The sequence below is a fragment of the Mobula hypostoma genome, chromosome 6 (genome assembly GCF_963921235.1).
Source record: "Mobula hypostoma chromosome 6, sMobHyp1.1, whole genome shotgun sequence".
Taxonomy (NCBI): Eukaryota; Metazoa; Chordata; class Chondrichthyes; order Myliobatiformes; family Myliobatidae; genus Mobula; species Mobula hypostoma.
In genome coordinates, this window is record NC_086102.1 from 183,841,346 (window position 1) to 183,862,820 (window position 21,475).

Here is a 21,475-nt window from a genome sequence, read left to right on the forward strand (position 1 = left end):
AACTTTGACAACTTCTATAAATGTGTAGTGGAAATTACATTGACTAGCTGCATCACAGCCTGCTATGGAAACACCAATGGTTTTGAATGGAAAAGCCCACAAAAAGTAGTGGGTATGGCCCAGTCCATCATGGGTAAAGCCCTCCCCTCCATTGAGCACATCTACGTGAAGCGTTGTCACAGGAAAGCAGCATCCATCATCAGGGACCCCCACCACTCGGGACATGTTCTGTTCTCACTGCTGCCATCAGGAGAAAGGTACAGGTGCTTCAGGACTCACACCACTAGGTTCAGGAACAAATATTACCCCTCAACCATCAGGCTCTTGAAAAGGGGATAACTTTGAAACGTCAACTGTACTTTTTTCCATAGATGCTACCTGGCCAGCATTTTGTCTGTGTTGCTCAGATTTCCAGCATCTGCAGATTTTCTCATGTTTGTACTTCACTCAACTTCACTTGCCCCATCTTTGAAATGTTCCCACAACCTGTGGGGTCACTCTAAAGGAGATTTCATCTCTGGATAACAATGTGGTTAACTGGAGCAGCAAATTTGCAGATGACACCAAGATTGGGGGTGTAGTGGACAGCAAGGAAGACTATCAGAGCTTGCAGCAAGATCAGGACCATTTGGAAAAAAATGGGCTGAAAATGGCACATGGAATTTAATTCAATTCCAACAATTGCGAGGTGTTGCAGGGTCGGTCTTACACAACGAACGGTAGGGCTTTGAGGAGTGTGGTAGAACAAAGGGATCTGGGAATAAAAGTCCATAATTCATTGAAAGTGGCATCACAGACAGATAGGGTCATAAGGGGAGCTTTTGGCACACTGACCTTCATAAATCAAAGTACTGAGTACAGGAGATGGAATGTTATGATGAAGATTGAAACAATGGTTATTGTCTTTTGTGTGCAAATTTTGGAAAAAGAACAGCCTTGTCCTCATTCCAACAGATCCAACACGACAATATTTTGAAGCCAGATGAAAAATAGAAAATATTCTCAACAATTTGAACATCATGCATTTAACCTCAGGTAATAAATAGGAATATTTTAATTTAGTTTTAATTTCCATTTGTAAATCATAATTTCCTTTTGGAAGGATAACTTTAAATATTTAATGTTTCTAAAAGGAACCTCATAAGATGTGGCACAGTAGTGTAGTGGTTAAGAGCATAGAACAGGTCATTTGGCCCACAGTGTTCCGCTAAACCATCGAAAAAGCAAATCAGAAACACCAAACACTAAACTCCCTACCAACACCATGTCCATATCTCTCCATCTTCCTTTCATCTCTGTGCCTATCCAAATGTCTCTTAAAAGCATCTAATGTATTTGCCTCCACACCAGACAGCGCATTCCAGGCATCAACCACTTTCTGAGTAAAAAAACTTAACCCTCACATCCCCCTTGAACCCACACCCTCTCACATTCAATGCATGCCCCCTGCTATAAGAGACTTCAACCCTGGGAAACAAATTCAAGGGTCAATGCTTCAAAGTACCATATATTATAAGAGTATGTATACATTATACAGCCTTGAGATTTATCTGCTTACAGGCAGCCACAAAGCAAGAAACCCGAAAAAGCCCAATTAAAAAAAACACATATCATGCAAACAATAAAAGCAAGCAACAGCATACCAAACCAAATTGAGTCCATAGACCTGAATCGCGGAGTAGCCAGAGTAGGCCCAAAGCCTTGGTCTCAAGTTCATCATATAGCAGGGCAAGCTGCCGTGAAGCTTGCAGATACAAGGAGTGTAGCAAGGGGAGCAGACTCACAGCCTCAGCACCATGGAGAGAAGAGTGAACATCGAGGGGGGAGTGCATGAAATCTGCCCGACCCTCGCCTCCAGTACCAGCACCCTGCCTTTCCAGTCTATCTGGGCCAGTGTTTAAATCATTCAAGCACTGGGCTGTGCCCCACCAGGCCCCAGTGCAGGGCCTAGACCTCATGCCCAGTCCGAAGCTGTTCTCCACCTCTCCAAATCGACTTGGCACTTACAGCAAACAACCTCGCACCCAGTTTGGGTGAACGGACACTAAAACTTCTCCACCTCAACTCCTCTTCGAATAGTTCGTTCCAACTCCGAAACCACCTTGAGAATGTTGCATGCTGACTTTGAAACGCACCAGCATGGCTCTTCCCTCAAGCCAGCTTCACCTCCCATCACCTCTTCATTGTTTGGGGTGATAGTGCACCACAATTTATCTCATAAGAAATGTTATTGATGATGTTTTTTGTCATATTTCTTGCCTTCTGAACTACCAGAAAGCTCTTGCACAATTTCAGTGGTACCATCTTAAATCAGAAGAGATACTCTTTGTCCACTCCATCTGTGCCTTGTAAACCTCTATCACATCTCACCTCAGCCTCCAGCTCTCAAGGAAAAACAACCCAAGTTTTTTCCAGCCTCTCATGATAGCACGTGCCCTCTAAACCAGGCAGCATCCTGGTAAACGTCTTCGCACCCTCTCCAAAACTTCACATCCTCCCTATGTACAAGTGTCCAGGGTTCATTTCCCACTGCAGCCTGTAAAGAGTTTGTATGTTCTCCCTGTGACTGTGTGGGTTTCCTCCAGGTGCCCCAGCTTCCTCCTACACTCCAAAGATGCACCAGTTGATAGATTAATTGGTCATTGTAAATTATCCTATGATTAGACTAGGATTAAATTGGAGGATTGCTGGGCGGCGTGGCTCAGAGGGCTAGAAAGGCCTATCCTGCAGTGTGTCTCAGTAAATAAATGTCAAGAACATATACTGAGAATTCAAGCCTGCTTGAAACACAACTGCATCATCGTTTCCATTTTCCCTTACAATTACAGTCTACTTCTAGGTTTAAAAGTTATGCTGAGAACACAACTTCTGTAATGTTTTCATGAGAAATTCAAAATTTAAAAAATAAATCTGTAATATATTTCAAAATGATGCATGCAAGTTATTAAATGTACTCACCCAGAGGGAGTCCTGGACTCACTTGTCCAATGTAAAAGTAGATGAATATTGCCACGGCAATATTAATTAAGGCATAAATCCAATGAATGACAAACATGACAAGAACAGATACTATTGCCTAAGAAAAAATAATTATATTAAGCAGTTAAAAATGTAATGGTTTGACTTCAAGATGCACAATGTATGTTTTACACATTCCACTGATAAATATTTCTGTGGTATCATCAGTGTTTTCCACAAATAGCCCTTGGCCTATTGAAATTAAACTGGCCCCAGTACAGCAACCAAGTCAGTGCCGTTCCCTGTTCTTTCCACCAACCCTTCACTTTTTTTCCCCTTCAAGCATCTATCCAATTCCATTTCCAACAGACTGTTTCTGTTTCCACTGCCCTTACAGGCCATACATGTATGTTCAACATTATAACAACTCATTCAGTCATAACCTTTGGCCTCACATCTCCTTGGTACCTATTTGCTTGCAACACTGTGTGTTCAACAGAGTGATCAGCAGCATTGGGGCTCCACAGGGGACTGTCTTGTCTCTCTTTCTCTTCACCATTTACACCTCGGACTTCAACTACTACACAGAGTCTTGTCATCTTCAGAAGTTTTTGGAAGACTCTGCCATAGTTGGATGCATCAGTAAGGGAGATGAGGCTGAGTACAGGGCTACGGTAGGAAATTTTGTCACATGGTGTGAGCAGAATTATCTGCAGCTTAATGTGAAAAAGACTAAGGAGCTGGTGGTAGACCTGAGGAGAGCTAAGGTACCAGTGACCCCTGTTTCCATCCAGGGGGTCAGTGTGGACATGGTGGAGGATTACAAATACCTGGGGATTCGAATTGACAATAAACTGGACTGGTCAAAGAACACTGAGGCTGTTTACAAGAAGGGTCAGAGTCGTCTCTATTTCCTGAGGAGACTGAAGTCTTTTAACATCTGCCGGACGATGCTGCGGATGTTCTACGGGTCTGTGCTATCAGGTTTGCTGTTGTGTGCTGGGGCAGCAGGCTGAGGGTAGCAGACACCAACAGAATCAACAAACTCATTCGTAAGGCCAGTGATGTTGTGGGGATGGAACTGGAATCTCTCACGGTGGTGTCTGAAAAGAGGATGCTGTCTAAGTTGCATGCCATCTTGGTCAATGTCTCCCATCCACTACATAATGTACTGGTTGGGCACAGGAGTACAGTCAGCCAGAGACTCATTCCACTGAGATGCAGTACTGAGCGTCATAGGAAGTCATTCCTGCCTGTGGCCATCAAACTTTACAACTCCTCCCTTGGAGGGTCAGATATCCTGAGCCAATAGACTGGTCCTGGACTTATTTCATAAATTACTGGCATAATTTACATATTACTATTTAACTATTTATGGTTCTATTACTATTTATTATTTATGGAGCAACTGTAACAAAAACCAATTTCCCCCGGGATCAATAAAGTATGACTATGACTAAAAATCTGGGCTCCCTGATCAGCTGATGGAAACAGCATCTCTCCATTTACCCTCCCTACAACTGCCTTGATATTTGGTGCCTCTATCAAATCTCCTTTCAACCTTCTTTGCACTAAAACTCAGTTTCTAAATTCTAACATCCTAGCTGAAAACCCTCATCACTGCAGTTCTAGTTAGTCCATTCTGTACTCTATGATCTTCAAAATAAAGTGAAATTTACTAGCTGAGTACATGCATGTCATTACATGCAACCTTGAGATTGTTTTTCCTGAGGGCATACTCAGCAAGACTATAGGATAGTAACTGTAAAAGGGATCAAAGCAAGAACAAGAGTGTAGAAGACAACAAACTGTGTAAATGCAAATATAAATTAAATAGCAACAAAATAATGACAGCATGAAGTATCAAGATAAAGAATTCCTAAAGTGATATCATTGGTTGTGGGAACATCTCAATAGTTGAATGTAGTTATCCTCTTTTTTTCAAGGTCCTCTTGGTTGAAGGGTAGGAACTATTCTTGAAAATTTAATAAAGTTTGATGATCAGAATTGGAAGCAATACTCCGGTTATAGCCTAATCAGCAATTTAGACACATTTAGAGCTACTTTCACTTGGATTCTAATTTAGGAATTTAAGGCTTCCCAAAGCTTTACCAACCACTCTTTCAATACATCCAGCTATTTTCAAGGATTTATGCATATACCCCAGGATTCTGACCAATGCTCCCTCTAATCTTTTTCACAGCTGCATAGGCCAACCATTGCTCTGAGCAGAAAATTTTTACATGGCCTGAAAACTGCGCGGTACTTTAAATAGTTTTTTTTTGTAATATGCATACTACGAGTATTTAGAATGTATGAAAAATCACATACTTATTTATTAATTGAAAGGTATAATGAAATACTGTACCACAAAGAAAATCTTCCACGATTCATAATCTTTTAAACTTAGAGAGCATCGCTCTTCAGTGGGCCAGCAGTTTATTAACAATAAGCTACCAACTTCCATTCTGTGTTTATTGTTACAATTCGTAACAGTAACTTGAAACACTGACAATGTAAACATGCTGAAGCTCTAAAATGCTTGAAAATAAAGGTTGTAGTCTAATTATTTAGAAAATTTATGCATTATATTCATAATTAATTACAGGGTATTTCACAATTATATTAGTATAATTTCAAACATATTAACATTATATAAAAGAAAATTCAAGCTGTGCCACAACAAAGACTATGTGCACAGGAGCATTTCTGTTACTGCGTGGCCACACACCCATGCAGCTTAGAGAGAACGGTGATCCTGACCCACCATAAGTGAAAATACAGCAGTCAAGACAGAATGTGATTTAAATAGAAACATGAAGGTGCAGGCATTCATGCAAGTAATTTTATAATTTAAGAAAAAATTATCCACTTGATCCCCAAATTAAACAAAATGAAAGTCCATGATGGAATTTATGCACAATATAATTTGTCTTTTTTGTCATTAACATTTCGTAAGCAGCTCCATGACCATGAAGGAATCAGTCTGACATGCAAATTTTAGCACAGCTTTCACTATTTTTTATACATGTTTAGATAATAAAAAACATGTTTCTTTGGGGCTGGGTGTGTTACATCCCTCAATATCCACTCCGAACGCTCAGAAAGAGAACATTCCACTAGCATGAGACAATTTTCCTTGTCTAAGAGTTTAAGCTCTGAAGCCACTGTGCAGACAAATCAAAAATGGATTTGAAGCAATGCTATCACAGGGAAATGGAAGAAAACTATAACTTGTATTTTTTAATGGGAATGATTTCTCACTATTTCCTTGTTATATTTTTACCCCATTTTGACCAAGCACAAAAAGGCTCTTATCTTGAAGCATCTAATGTTACTGAACGAAGTCAGTAGAAAATAATGAAGGACTTTTGATGATGCAGTTATTTGAAGAATAATTAAGAATCATATAACTCTGAGTCTGAATAGTCGCTACCCAGAGATAATCTGAAATAATCCCTCAGGATCAAGAATACCCTGCTTCCACTCCTTTTGTTGTGGGTTTGAGGAGGCAGGAAGGGAGATAATAAGATGGCACATTCCGTCTGCCCCTTACATGAGGCTTGCATGTGCATCCAGTGCATAGCCATGAGATTTTCAATGCCATCCTGAAAACATCATCTCTACCTTCAGTGCCATGGGCCAAAGGTTCCCAGGAGTCATTTGAATTAGAATCAGAATCAGGTTTAATATTTATGACAAATGTCATGAAATTTGTTGTCTTTGCGGCAGAATATATTGCAATACATAATAATAGAGAAAAATGTGAATTACAGTAAATATGTATATATTACATAGTTAAATTAAGTAAGTAGTGCAAAAATAGAAATAAAACAGTAGTTAGGTAGTGTTCGTGGGTTCAATGTCAATCGGATGGCAAAGAGGAAGAAGGTGTTCCTGATTTGTTGAGTGTGCGTCCTTAGGCTCCTGTACCTCCCACTTGATGGTAGCAGTGAGAACAAGGCATGACCTGGGTGATGGGAGTCCTTAATGATGGATGCCTCCTTTCTGAGGCATCGCTCTTTGAAGATGTTTTAGATACCACAGAGGATTATGCCCATGCTGGAGCTGACTAGGTTTACAACTCTCTGCAGCTTATTTCGATCTGGTGCAATAGTACCCTCTCCATACCAAAGTTCAAAAGTTCAAAATTCAAGTTTGTAACCCAGCCAGTTAGAATGTCCTCCATGGCACATCTGTAGAAATTTGCGAGTATCTTTGGTGACATATCAAATCTCAAACTCGTAATGAAATAGAGCCACTGTCTTGCCTTCTGCTCTGAGAATCTGCACTTCTTCAACGGGACTTTTGAACACAGAGTTGAATTTTTTCTTCTATCTGCCCGGTAAACTCCTCCGTTAAGGAAGTTCAAAACATAATAACTGTGACAAAACAGTTTTAATTCAGGTATCCAATATGCAGAACAAAGAACAGATAACTGTACAACACAATACAAGCCCATTAACCCACAATGTTGTGCTGCCCTGTTAACCCCTTAATCCATAAAGTATGACTATGACTATGACTATGACACATCCTTACATGGATATAACCTTTCTAACCCTTTGATTCACATCTCACAGCTTGATCACACTTCCTCCTTATTCAGCAACAATGTGCACAGAACCAAGACATTTCCAGAACAGCCTTGGCCTTCCTTTTGAATGAGAAGGTGGACTAAACAGAGTGAGCAGAATCAGAGTACTGATGGAAAGGCATGTGTCCATCAGTTCAGCAACTAGGTGGAGAGACGTGGCTGTCAGAATCAGAATCAGGTTTAGCATCCTTGGCATATTTTGTGAAATTCGTTGTTATGTGACAAAACAGAAAATAATATATATATAAAAGTGAGGTAGTGTTCATGGGTTCAATGTCCATTTAGGAATCATATGGCAAAGGGGATGAAGCTGTTGCTAAGTCTCTTCGTGTACACCTTCAGGCTTCTCTAACTCCTTCCTGATGGTGACAATGAGAAGAAGGGCCTGTCCTGGGTGATAGGGGTCCTTAATAATGGACACTATCGTTCTGAGGCACCGATCCTTGAAGATGTCTTGAATACTACAGAGGCTAGTATCCAAGATGGAGCTGACTAATTTTACAACTTTCAGTCCCTTCTTTCAGTCCTGTGTAGTAGCTCCCCCACCCCCAGGTACCAGACGGTGATGCAGCCAGTCAAAATGCTTTCAAAAGTACATCTATAGATGTTTACTATATACATCTATAGGTGACAAACCAAATCTCTTCAAATTCCAAATGAAGTACAGCTGCTGTCTTGCTTTCTTTGTGGCTGCATCGATATGTTGGGACCAGGTTAGATCCTCAGAGATCTTGACACCCTGGAACTTGAAATTGCTCACTCTCTCCACTTCTAATAATTCTATGAATATCGGTTCATGTTCCCTTCTCTTACCCTTCCTGAACTCCACAATCAGCTCTTTCTTCTTACTGACATTGAGTGTAAGGTTGTTGCTGTGACACCACTCAACTAGCTGGTATATCTTGCTCTTGTACGCCCTCTCATCTCTATCTGAGATTCTACCAACAATCGTTGTAGCATTAGGAAATTTATAGATACATTTGAGCTATACTTAGCCACACAGTCATGGATATAGAGGGAGTAGAGCAGTGGGCTAAGCACACACCCCTGAGGTGCACCAGTGTTGATTGTCAGCGAGGAGGAGATATTATCACCAATCTGCACAGACTGTAGCCTTCCGGTTAGGAAGTTTAGTTTTGAATTGCAGAGGCCCGGGTTCTGAGCATATCGATCAGGACTGTATGAATGATGGTGCTAAACACTGAGCTATCGTCAACAAACAGCATCCTAACATATGTGTTTGTATTGTCCAGGTGATTAAGGCCACGTGAAGAGCCATTGAGATTGCATCTGCCGTTGACCTATTGGTGATAGGCAAATTCCAATGGGTCCAGGTCCTTGCTGAGACAGGAGTTCATTCTAGCCATGACTAACCTCTCAAAGCATTTCATCACTCTCGATGTGAGTGCTACCGGGTGATAGTCATTAAGGCAGCTCACACTACTCTTCTTAGGCACTGGTATAATTGTTGCCTTTTTGAAGCAGGTGGAAACTTCTGACTGTAGCAATTTGAGTTGAAAATGACTTGAATACTCCTGCTAGCTGGTTGGCACAAGTTTTTAGAGCTTTACCAGGTAGTCCATCAGGGCCTGCCGCCTTGTAAGGGTTCACACTCCTGAAAGACAGCCTGATATCAGCCTCTGAGGCAAAGTTCTCAGGGTCACTGGGTGCAGCAGGGATCTTCACAGCTGTAATTATATTCTCCCTTTCAATGTGGCATAAAAGGCATTGAGCTCGTCTGGTAGTGAAGAATCATTGCCATTCATGCTATTGGGTTTCACTTTGTAGGCAGGAGGAGAAGATGGCGGCGTGCCTGCGTGCGCGCAGCCCTCCGGTGAAAAATGATATCGTATCTGTTAAATAGGGGCCGTGGACAATTCTGATTTGATGGAGAATGGACGTGAAAGCACAGAGGAACATCTGGAGAAATTTCTGAAACACCCGTTCGCTGCTGTTGTTATTGTGTGGTTGGGAATCTTTCGGAGGGTAGGCCTCAAAATCCCCGGCCTTGCTTGCTTTTGGCGACCGAGAAGGAGGTCAAATCGCTCGGACAGAGATGGCGCTCAGTACTCGGTGTCGGAGAGCTGATCAGAGCTGGAAGTTTTCGGATGACTCAGTCGGATTGTGGTCGGCATGGCAGGGAGAGTTCTTCTTCCTTCTCCCGTCTGCCTGAAATGTGGGATATTTGAGAAACGTTGAACTTTATTGTACTCATGGACTTCTTCATCAAGTTATGGTATTGTTGCACTGTTGTAACTATATGTTACAATTATGTGGTTTTGTCAATTTTTTTCAGTCTTGGTCTGTCCTGTGTTTTGTGATATCACACCGGAGGAAATAATGTATCATTTCTTAATGCATGCATTACTAAATGACAATAAAAGAGGACTACGTGTCTTCATGATCTAATCTAAAAAGGAATCCCGCAAACCCTGCCAGAGTTGATGTGCATCAACTATCACCTCTAGCCTTAAGCAAGTCATACCTGGTTTTCCTGTGCAGACCTGGGTCTCCTGACTTCAATGCCACAGAATCCTCGAATCTGGATGAGTGTGCCTCAATTGTCACTGACTTCATTAAAACTGTGTGGATGAGTGTGTGCCTTGCTGTACATTCCCAAACCAAAGCCACGAATGAACCAGGAGGTATGTTGTCTATTGAGGGCTAGATCTGTGTGCATCAAGAGGAGTTGACCATGAGGCATTCCTCCACCTCTGTTTTCGAGAGACTTGACAGTCCTATCCTGATGGTGTATAGTGAACCTGTCAATCTAAATCGCTGTGTCCGGTACAGAAGGGGTTAACTAAGATTCCGTGAAACAAAGGACACAAGTGGTCCTAAAGTCCCTCTGATACAGCACCCTATCTCTGAGATCTTCGATTTTATTTACTAGAGACTGCATGTTTGCCAGCAAGATAGTCAGTATTGGGAGTCAAAAACCCCATTTTCTTAAACGCACCCGTATCCCTGATCAGCAGCCTGCTTCCTACGAGGAGTCCGGTGAGAAGTACGGCCACAATCGGTATTGCCTCTGTTGGTTTCAAGCAGCGATAGATTGTTGACTGAGAGAATGATGGAAACTGCATCACTGACAGCATTTATGAAGGGTCTAAATCAGGGGTTCCCAACCTCTTTTATGAAATGGACTCCGATCATTAACCGGTTGTGAACCCCGGTCTAGATGAACACTAGCTTTGCTTAGAGATTGAGGATACTGGTCCAAGTCATAGAGTCAGAGGAAAGTTCAGCATAGAAACTGGCCCTTCAGCCCATGTTGAAATTGCCTACTCCCAATGACCTGCCCCTGACCATAGCCCTCTATATCCCTTCTCTACTTGGCAGTGTCAGGTAATGGGGTTAACATGAGTGCTGCCTGCTGAGTGGCATGGATATTGGGCTGAATGGCCTGTTTCAATGCTGCTTGATTCTGTGACTCTACCTGACCAGGTCCTAGTTGCTGAGCAGGCGAGCGAAGGCAATTGGACGCAGTCATTCACAGCTACCAGCCAGGATACTGGCAGTTTGTGCATGAGGAGTCACCAGGCATGAACAGCCTGCAGCCAGCACAGGCCAACACTGCCGCTGGTCAGGTTGAATAGACGTGTTTTACTTGAGGACTTATATGAAGACTGCAATGTAGTAACCTACAGACAAATGCTTTTTAAATGCACATCAAGGTGCCTGGGGCATCAGCAGACCATTCTGTGAATTGTCCGATGAGGAGACCAGCTCCGACCACGCACACGATTTTGTGCAGAACACCGTGGCCAGTCTTGCCCACAGGGGAATGGCTAACTCTCTCGGACCTATCAGACTCATTACAATGGACAGTCCCTCAGTCTCTGCTGCAGCCACAAGAACAAAAGTCATCAGACATACTATGAATTCAAACTGGTGCCCTTATTCGTAAATTTGTGTCATACTTCATAGACAAGGCAAGGCGAAATTGCTAATTGTAATAAAGTTAATAAAGTACAAAACTATCGTCTTAATCAGGGCTGGCTTCAAATTGAGATTGCCAAGACACTCAAAGCCACTAACCCCAAAACTAATTTATACTTGTTTCATAAATGACTTGTACATAAACAGATCACTTGATCACATAAACACTCTGGAGATTGTAAAGTACAGGCTCAGGCTAACTATTAATCTCTGTAAAACATTATAATTTTTTGTTTTCAAATTTCTTTGCAAAGGAATAGGACTGACAAAATTGCTCCATTGGGAGTCAGAACCAACTTGATGGGTCAAATGGCTTCCTTTAGTGCAGTGAAAATCACCAATTTCCAAGGATTATAATTGCAGACTTTGTAACATGCAACAACGTTGAACAAGTCAGCTTATGTTCTTGTCAGACTGCTGCATCAAGACCACTGTAAACAGGAAATTGTGCCTTTCATAAAAGTGAAGTGTTCATAGGAACTGTTATTAATGTACAATAAACTCTGTTACTTACACCAATAAATGAGACCCAGCCGTTGCAGAACTTGGAATAAAATGACCTTGACATTGTGTAAATTTCTGCTTCCTGAGACTTTTGCCTTTCAATGGAACCTGCAGATGAGGATTAATAACACAAAGACAATGCTTCAAAAAAGTTCATTTGTGACAAGATTTAACCTTAGTAACCCTAATTCAACTGCAGTATGACTTTTAGTATGATGAGCACAATGCTGACATTTACCAAACCAGACTACCTTTCGTTAATCACCGGAAAAGAAGAGTCATAAACTATAATTTGAATTTCAGTTGTAAGATTGCCAGATTACCAAAGAGTTCACAAAAATAAGCATTTTACTTTCACTTCAACATGAAATATGTTTTATTATTTGCTAATTTATTTGTGGTAATAAAAAAAAAGGCATTCATTAGTCTTGCAAGACCATGGAGCTGTGCCTGGAAAGTCTTCACCCTCAAGTCTCCCCTCTCCACGACACCGATGTTGTCCAAGGGAAGGGCATTAGGACCCATACAGCTTGGCACCAGTGTCATCGCAGAGCAATGTGTGATTAAGTGCCTTGCTCAAGGATACAACGCGTTCCCTCGGCTGGGGCTCGAACTCACGACCTTCAGGTAGCTAGTCCAATGCCTTAACCACTTGGCCACGTGCTCACATGGAAATATTTGTGGTAATATTACCTTATATGTTGTGTGTGAGTTATATGTACTGAGTTGTGCACCTTGGTTTGGAGGACTGTTGTTTCCTTTGGTGGTATACATGCATACAGTTGAATGACAATAAACTTGAACTTGAAATTTTCCAAATTATATTTGCATTGGTACCTCCCTTTCCTAACACTGTCACCAAATCAATGGAAATGATTTGAACTGTGTACCTCACACGCTGGGACCCATATATTTCATCTCTTTATCTGAAACATTGATTTGTACATGAGCAGACTAAACAGAGATAGATGTGAAATTGTTGTATTAAGAATCGTATTATGCCCACTGTTGACACTTACTATTGATTATTAATGCTGCGAGTCTGATGTACTGATCTATGGGCAGACGCTGGGGGAGCTGCAAGGCCTCAGTCGTATCGAGGACTAGGCCTCAAGCCTGTTTACAGTTTCCCAGGAGAGAGGTGTCAGAGTCGGTGCACTTCACCGGAGGCAGCATGGCACGGTGCACCAGCTAGAGATGGTGCTGCATCTCAGTGCACACTTGGCAGGAGACAAGCTGTATTGTGCACAATTGCAACATTCATAGACTCAGGGTCTTTTTTTTGTGTGACTGTACTGATATCTTATACGTGCCTGTGATCTCATATGTGCTATATGTGTCTTGTGCTGTGTGCGGCTATTGGTTCTGTGGTTTGCATCTTGACCCCAGGAGTGACATTGTTTTGTTTGGCTGAATTCATGGGTATTCATGTATGGTTGAATGACAATTAAACTTGGACTTGAACCTGCCAGCACTTTAAACTGGACCTATTGGTGCCACACGTTGAAATTTTTCTAGATCTGTGAAACAGAATTAGAGTCATCGAGTTTTACAGCACAGAAACAGGCCTTTCGGCCCACCGCTTCTATACTAATTATAATTCATAGCTATATTAATCCCACTTGTCTGGATTCTTTCCATATCCCTCTTTACCCTGCCATTGCAGAACCTGTTCAGGTGCTCCTTAAATGTTGTTACTGTTCCTCCTGCCACCGCCTCTTCGGGCAGCTCATTCTAGATACCAGTTACTCTTTATGTGAAAACTGTACCTCGCACATCCCCTTCATATTTCCTTCTACTCCACCTTAAGCTGATGCTGTCCAGTTTTGGATGCTCATACCATGGGAAAGAGATACTGGCTACCTAAACTATCCACAACTCTCATAATTTTATGTACCTCTATTCTCTCATCCTCTATGTCCTGGGTATGACTCTAAACTGATAAGGCTCTGATTGGGGACTTTCAGAGCTTTGGGGAAAGTGGAGTTACCCTTTAGTCATTCATTGCTCTAAGGGCCGCTCTGACCCGGAACGGTAGCACCTGCAAGGGTTCCTGCTCAGGATACGAGCAAAGGCCAACGGCAGATCCGGCAGGTTCAGTAACTGAACTTATGATGGAGAAGGCGGATGAGCTAGAGCCTCAAATGTCAACGGCTATAGTACAGGCGGATGAACATTTGGGAAGAGAAATGGCGATTTCTTTAGTTCACCCAATGGTAGGCAATAGCAAACCACTGTTGCTAAATACTAGGTTTCCTAGAATGTATTTGCTAAGAAAACCATGGTCAAACTCACAAAATGTATCACACAACAACAGCGTCAAGAGGATCTTCAAGACAATTCTGAAGGTGCTTTTCTCAGTAGGGTTGATTCTCGTCAGCAGGGGATCCCCAACCGTCATCAAGCTACTGCTCATAAAATTCAAGTAACACAAAAGAAAATGATTGTCACTTGGAATGTAAGAACCCTATATCAAGCAGGAAGATTGGACAATGTGATAAATGAAATGAAAAGACTAAAGATTAATATCATGGGAATTAGCGAAGTTCATTGGATAGGTGCTGGAACATGTCAGAATAAAACACTAATTTATTCTTGTGGAACATCCCATACTAATGGAGTAGGAATCATTATGGATGAAAACATGGCAAAAAGTGTTTTAGGATATTGGCAATATCAGAAAGAGTGCTCCTTGTTAGATTCAGAGGACAACCATTTGATTTAGCAATTATACAGGTATACGCAGCAACAACAGATGGAACAAATGAGGATATAGATAAATTCTATGAAGAGCTTGAACAAGCAAAGAATGGATGCAAATCTCAAGATATTGTTATTGTCATGGGAGATCTAAATGCTAAAGTAGGACAAGGTGCTGATAGAAATAGCACAGGAAAATTTGGACGAGGGGAAAGAAATGAACGAGGTGAGAAATGGGTAGAATGGTGCAAAATGAATAATCAGGTCATTCTGAATACCTACTTTAAAAACCATCCAAGATGCTTGTGGACCTGGAAAAGTCCAGGTGATAACACTAGAAATCAAATTGACTTTATTACTATAAACCAAAGATTTAGAAACTCAGTGACTCAATGCAAAACATATCGAGGTGCAGACTGTAATAGTGACCATAACCCAGTAGTATGTCATGTAAAAGTAAAACTTAAAGAACTAAAGAAGCAAAAACCTGAACAATCCCTTGACTACTTGCAATTAAAGAAGAAAACTTAAGACAAAAATTTACAATTGAAGTAAGGAATAGATTTCAAAGTTTAGAAATAGAATCTGTTGAAGATGATAGCAATCATGTAGAAATGAAATTTAACTCTCTAAAGGATGCCTTGGTAGAATCAGCAAAGTCAGTGATTCCTAAAAAAGAAAAAAGCACAAAGAATAAATGGATGACAGATGAAATCAAAAATGTAATGGAAGAAAGGAGACGGAAGAAAGCAAATCCAATAGAATATAAATCCTTAGATAAAAAAATTAAAAGCTTATGTCAAAAAGCTGAAGAAGAATGGTTAAACCAGGAATGTGAGCAAATAGAAAGAATCCCTATTACTGATCCAAAAGGTTACATCAACAAATCAAGAATATCACCGGTAAAAAGCTCCTCTGTTCTTCAGGTGGATGTTTGAAAGCAAAGGACGGTACCATTATCATGGAAAAAGATGAGATTATGAACGGATGGACTGAGTATATTCAGGAATTGTTTGAAGACGATCGAGACGAAAAACCAGAAATTAAGAAAAACATTGAAGGTCCAAGTATTTTAAAATCTGAAGTTCGTAATGCAATAAATAAGATGAAGAAAGGAAAGGCAGCACGTCCTGATGAATTAGTAATAGAACAAATTATCACCCTTGAAGATTATGGAATTGAAAAACTTACTGATTTAATCAATGACATTTATGAGACTGGAATAATACCAGAAGAGATGGAAAATAATCAGTATTTATCACTCTTCTAAGAAACCTGGAGCAATAGAATGTGAATTACATAGGACCATAAGTTTAATGAGTCATATCACCAAGATCCTTCTAAGAACTTTGATGACAAGAGCTAAAAGTAAGATATAAGCTGAAATAGGTAAAGAACAATGTGGTTTTGTGAAAGACAAAGGTACAGGAAACACAATATTGATGTTAAGGATACTATCAGAACGAGCTATTCAAGTTCAAAAAGATTTGTTTGTCTGTTTTATCAACTACACAAAAGCATTTGATAAAGTGAAGCACAATAAGTTATTTGAAATATTACAGAAAACTCTAGATCTAGATTCGAAAGACCTCCACCAAATCAGAAATCTGTACTGGGAACAAACTGCCGCTGTAAGAATAGATGGAGAAGTGAGTCAGTTTATGAAAATCAAGAGAGGTGTTAGACAAGGGTGTGTTTTCTCCCCTGATATTTTGAATGTGTACTGTGAAACAATATTACAAAAAATAAGAGACATCTTAGGAATCAAAGTTGGCGGTGAAAACATCAATAGTTTCAGATATGTAGATGACACTGTGTTAATTGCAAGTACGGAGGAAGAACTACAAAACTTAATTGATATAATTGTTGAAGAAAGTGCAAAAATGGGTCTATCTATCAATTGCAAAAAGACAGAATATATGGTGATATCCAAAAAGAAGGAGAATCCTATCTGCAGGCTGAGAATAAACTGGGAAGACATAAAACAAGTATAGAACTTCTGCTACTTAGGAAGCTGGGTGACATCAGATGGCAGGTGCGACATGGACATCAAAAGAAGAATAGGGATGGCAAAAGACACCTTTATGAGAATGAAGAGTATATTGACCAATACTAAACAAGGCATGACAACCCACCTCAGAGTACTGAAATGTTACGTTTATCCAGTTATGTTATATGACTCAGAATGTTGGACAATATCTAGTAACATGAGGAAACGAATTGAAGCAGCAGAGATGTGGTTTTTGAGGAGGATGCAAAGAATATCATGGATGAAATGAATATCTAACAACGATGTCATGAACAGAGCAAACACAAAAAGAGAAATGATGTATGAGATCATGAAAAGGCAACGTAACTTCATTGGACATGCGATTAGGAAAGAGGAGTTAGAATGCACGGTAATTATGGGAAAGATTGAAGGGAAGAAAGCAAGAAGAAGACAAAGATAAATGATGATGGGGACAGCAGCTAGAGAACTGGAAAAGAATAGCAATGAATTGGTCCACTTGACCCGAAACAGGAGTGTGTGGGCCATAGCAGTCAAAGCTCAAACTGGGCATGGCACCTGATGATGATGATGATTCTCTCATCTCTCAGCCTCCATCGCTCCAGTGAAAACTGACCTAAGTTATTTAATCTCTCCCGATAGCTCAAGCCCTCTGATCCAGGTAGCATCCTTATGTACCTTTATTGCACCCTCTCTAGTTTAATGCATTCCTACCTGTTGTGGGATGAACAGAAATGCAAACAATCCTCCAAGTGCAGCCAAACTAATGGTTTGCACAGTTGTAACATGACATTTTAGCTCTCATACCCAACGCTTCAGTGGATGAATGCAAGCATGTTGAAATTTGTGAGTTACTGACAGATTTGAAAGAGTAAATCTATCAGTTTATACTCCTGGTGGAACCCTTCAGAGATCTACCAGCATTACAGAGGATCTGGGACCCCCATTACTTTTATAGGCATTTTAGTACAAAGATTTAGGAAGCAAGGCGGATGGTACATTAGTTTCTAATAAATGACTTTAATATTCTTCAATAATTTTACTATTCTTGTAAAAATCTTTCTTGAATGATATATTTTTTAAATTATTTACTTCATGTTTAACAGTTTTCAATTGATTTATTTTTAAATGCCTCAAAAACATCTATTAAAGTCAGTGAGAGGTGATACAGCCAATAAAGCCACACACCCCACTTTACCAGCTGTTAAAAGGCAAAAGGGGTCATCTGGGAGTAGGAGATTGCCACTGCACTGTCCAGAGACCACAGTGTTAGGCTCTGGAGTGCATGGGTTGTGGAGGGGATCTGATTCTGGAACGGGTAGGCCTGGGGGTGCAAGGGCCAAGATCACCATTTCTGGTGTGGGGCGAGAGAGAATTACAACAATACAACGTGGCCATTGCTTTGCACTCTGACCTTGCACGTTTTCAGAAATTTATATTAGAACATGCAAGCAATCCAATCCTGGTGTGAATATACAACACATACGATATTTGATATCCAATATCCAGACAACACTGGAATTACTATACAATAAGTAGAAAATTTACCTCTCTCCCTATCCACAGGGTAAAGTAGGCAATTGCAATGCTGACATCATATATTGGCTGATCTCAGACGATGTTAGAGTTACAGGTGCAGAACTAAAACAATAAATTCCATAAGTCGGACATTTCATGGACCACGTGGCTCAGTTTGAGCCACTGAATAACTGAGGTCTCACGTGGCTGCTAAAGGTGGAAGTCAATCAACACACGACAAACATGGAACTTTTCTGATGTTTGAACATCTTTCCTCCTCAAAGCAAGAGTCAACATGAATGAGTTTGCCTGGGACCTCACCGTGTATACCACTTCCTATCAATGCCTAAATAAGATTACGGCATTCAAAATGCATTGTTCATTGTTATCACAAACTTACTCAGTTGTTCATTTATTCTTTTTTTTGCAAATCTAGATTAAAATATGTAAGCAATCCAACCCTGGGGTGTAAACACAACATATGCTACCCTTATCCAAGTTTCCAAGTTCCAAACAACACTGACGTTTGTGATTCTGTCTCAGTTCACACCACTACTGGACTCTGCGGAATCTTTTTGCAATGTTTTTCTTTTCATTTCCACTATGTTCTCTCAAATAAATATATATTGTGTGGTTGTGTTTTTACTAATATTCTATATAGATAGATAGATACTTCGTTGATCCCAAAGGAAATTACAGTATAGTGCAAAATGTGCTTGTATATGAGGGCAACATACATCAAAGTTGCTGGTGAACGCAGCAGGCCAGGTAGCATCTCTAGGAAGAGGTGCAGTCGACGTTTCAGGCCGAGACCCTTCGTCAGGACTAACTGAAGGAAGAGTGAGTAAGGGATTTGAAAGCTGGAGGGGGAGGGGGAGATGCAAAATGATAGGAGAAGACAGGAGGGGGAGGGATGGAGCCGAGAGCTGGACAGGTGAGAGGCAGAAGGGGATACGAGAGGATCATGGGACAGGAGGTCCGGGAAGAAAGACAGGGGGGGGGTGACCCAGAGGATGGGCAAGAGGTATATTCAGAGGGACAGAGGGAGAAAAAGGAGAGTGAGAGAAAGAATGTGTGCATAACAAAGAGTAACAGATGGGGTACGAGGGGGAGGTGGGGCCTAGCGGAAGTTAGAGAAGTCAATGTTCATGCCATCAGGTTGGAGGCTACCCATACGGAATATAAGGTGTTGCTCCTCCAACCTGAGTGTGGCTTCATCTTTACAGTAGAGGAGGCCGTGGATAGACATGTCAGAATGGGAATGGGATGTGGAATTAAAATGTGTGGCCACTGGGAGATCCTGCTTTCTCTGGCGGACAGAGCGTAGATGTTCAGCAAAGCGGTCTCCCAGTCTGCGTCGGGTCTCACCAATATATAAAAGGCCACATCGGGAGCACCGGACGCAGTATATCACCCCAGTCGACTCACAGGTGAAGTGATGCCTCACCTGGAAGGACTGTTTGGGGCCCAGAATGGTGGTAAGGGAGGAAGTGTAAGGGCATGTGTAGCACTTGTTCCGCTTACACGGATAAGTGCCAGGAGGGAGATCAGTGGGGAGGGATGGGGGGGACGAATGGACAAGGGAGTTGTGTAGGGAGCGATCCCTGCGGAATGCAGAGGGGGGGGGTGGGAAAGATATGCTTAGTGGTGGGATCCCGTTGGAGGTGGCGGAAGTTACGGAGAATAATATGTTGGACCCGGAGGCTGGTGGGGTGGTAGGTGAGGACCAGGGGAACCCTATTCCTAGTGGGGTGGTGGGAGGATGGAGTGAGAGCAGATGTACGTGAAATGGGGGAGATGCGTTTAAGAGCAGAGTTGATATTGGAGGAAGGGAAGCCCCTTTCTTTAAAAAATGAAGACATCTCCCTCATCCTAGAATGAAAAGCCTCATCCTGAGAGCAGATGCGGCGGAGACGGAGGAATTGCGAGAAGGGTATGGCGTTTTTGCAAGAGACAGGGTGAGAAGAGGAATAGTCCAGATAGCTGTGAGAGTCAGTGGGCTTATAGTAGACATCAGTGGATAAGCTGTCTCCAGAGACAGAGACAGAAAGATCTAGAAAGGGGAGGGAGGTGTCGGAAATGGACCAGGTAAACTTGAGGGCAGGGTGAAAGTTGGAGGCAAAGTTAATAAAGTCAACGAGTTCTGCATGCGTGCAGGAAGCAGCGCCAATGCAGTCGTCGATGTAGCGAAGGAAAAGTGGGGGACAGATACCAGAATAGGCACGGAACATAGATTGTTCCACAAACCCAACAAAAAGGCAGGCATAGCTAGGACCCATACGGGTGCCCATAGCTACACCTTTAGTTTGGAGGAAATGGGAGGAGCAAAAGGAGAAATTATTAAGAGTAAGGACTAATTCTGCTAGACGGAGCAGAGTGGTGGTAGACCCCACTTCCCCCTCGTACCCCATCTGTTACTCTTTTTTATGCACACATTCTTTCTCTCACTCTCCTTTTTCTCCCTCTGTCCCTCTGAATATACCTCTTGCCCATCCTCTGGGTCACCCCCCCCCGTCTTTCTTCCCGGACCTCCTGTCCCATGATCCTCTCGTATCCCCTTCTGCCTATCACCTGTCCAGCTCTCGGCTCCATCCCTCCCCCTCCTGTCTTCTCCTATCATTTTGCATCTCCCCCTCCCCCTCCAGCTTTCAAATCCCTTACTCACTCTTCCTTCAGTTAGTCCTGACGAAGGGTCTCGGCCTGAAACGTCGACTGCGCCTCTTCCTATAGATGCTGCCTGGCCTGCTGCGTTCACCAGCAACTTTGATGTATGTTGCTTGAATTTCCAGCATCTGCAGAATTCCTGTTGTTTTTGTATATGAGGGCACTGGGCCTCAAAGCCACAGTGTTACCTGGCAGGCATCAAGACCAGTCAGCAGATGCAGATACACGCATATTCTGTATTGTTGTATTTTACTGATATTCTACATGGGCTTTTCGTCCTGTATATGCAAGGACTTGGCCTCAAGCCGCAGTGTCATCGGGGGGGGAGGGGGGAGGTGGGCATTGGAACTCTTTTATTCTGTGAATGTGATCTCGGATGCTATACTGTGCGTGACTGTTGGTAATGTGTTTATGCACCTGTAGTAACGCTGTCTAGTTTGGCTGTATTCATAAATATTCATGTATGGGTAAATGATAATTAAACTTGGATTGAATTGAGATATATATTTGACTCAGACAAGCGGACATCCATAAGAAATTTGAGCAACAACATCAATTTGGGAAAAACTTAAAAGCTAAAATCA

The 21,475-nt window shown here is 41.7% G+C and overlaps 1 protein-coding gene across 3 annotated transcripts in view; it reads right to left on the reverse strand.

Annotated features, from left to right (window-relative positions):
* slc12a8 (solute carrier family 12 member 8) overlaps positions 1 to 21,475 on the reverse strand; it is a 148,818-nt gene that overhangs the window by 9,611 nt on the left and 117,732 nt on the right. For all 3 annotated transcript variants that reach the window (XM_063050152.1, XM_063050151.1, XM_063050150.1), the window contains exons 11-12: positions 12,012 to 12,109; positions 2,959 to 3,076 (exon numbers count right to left, since the gene is read on the reverse strand). In XM_063050152.1, coding sequence (XP_062906222.1) covers positions 2,959 to 3,076; positions 12,012 to 12,109 — 216 coding nt within the window. The remainder of the gene's footprint in view (positions 1 to 2,958; positions 3,077 to 12,011; positions 12,110 to 21,475) is intronic.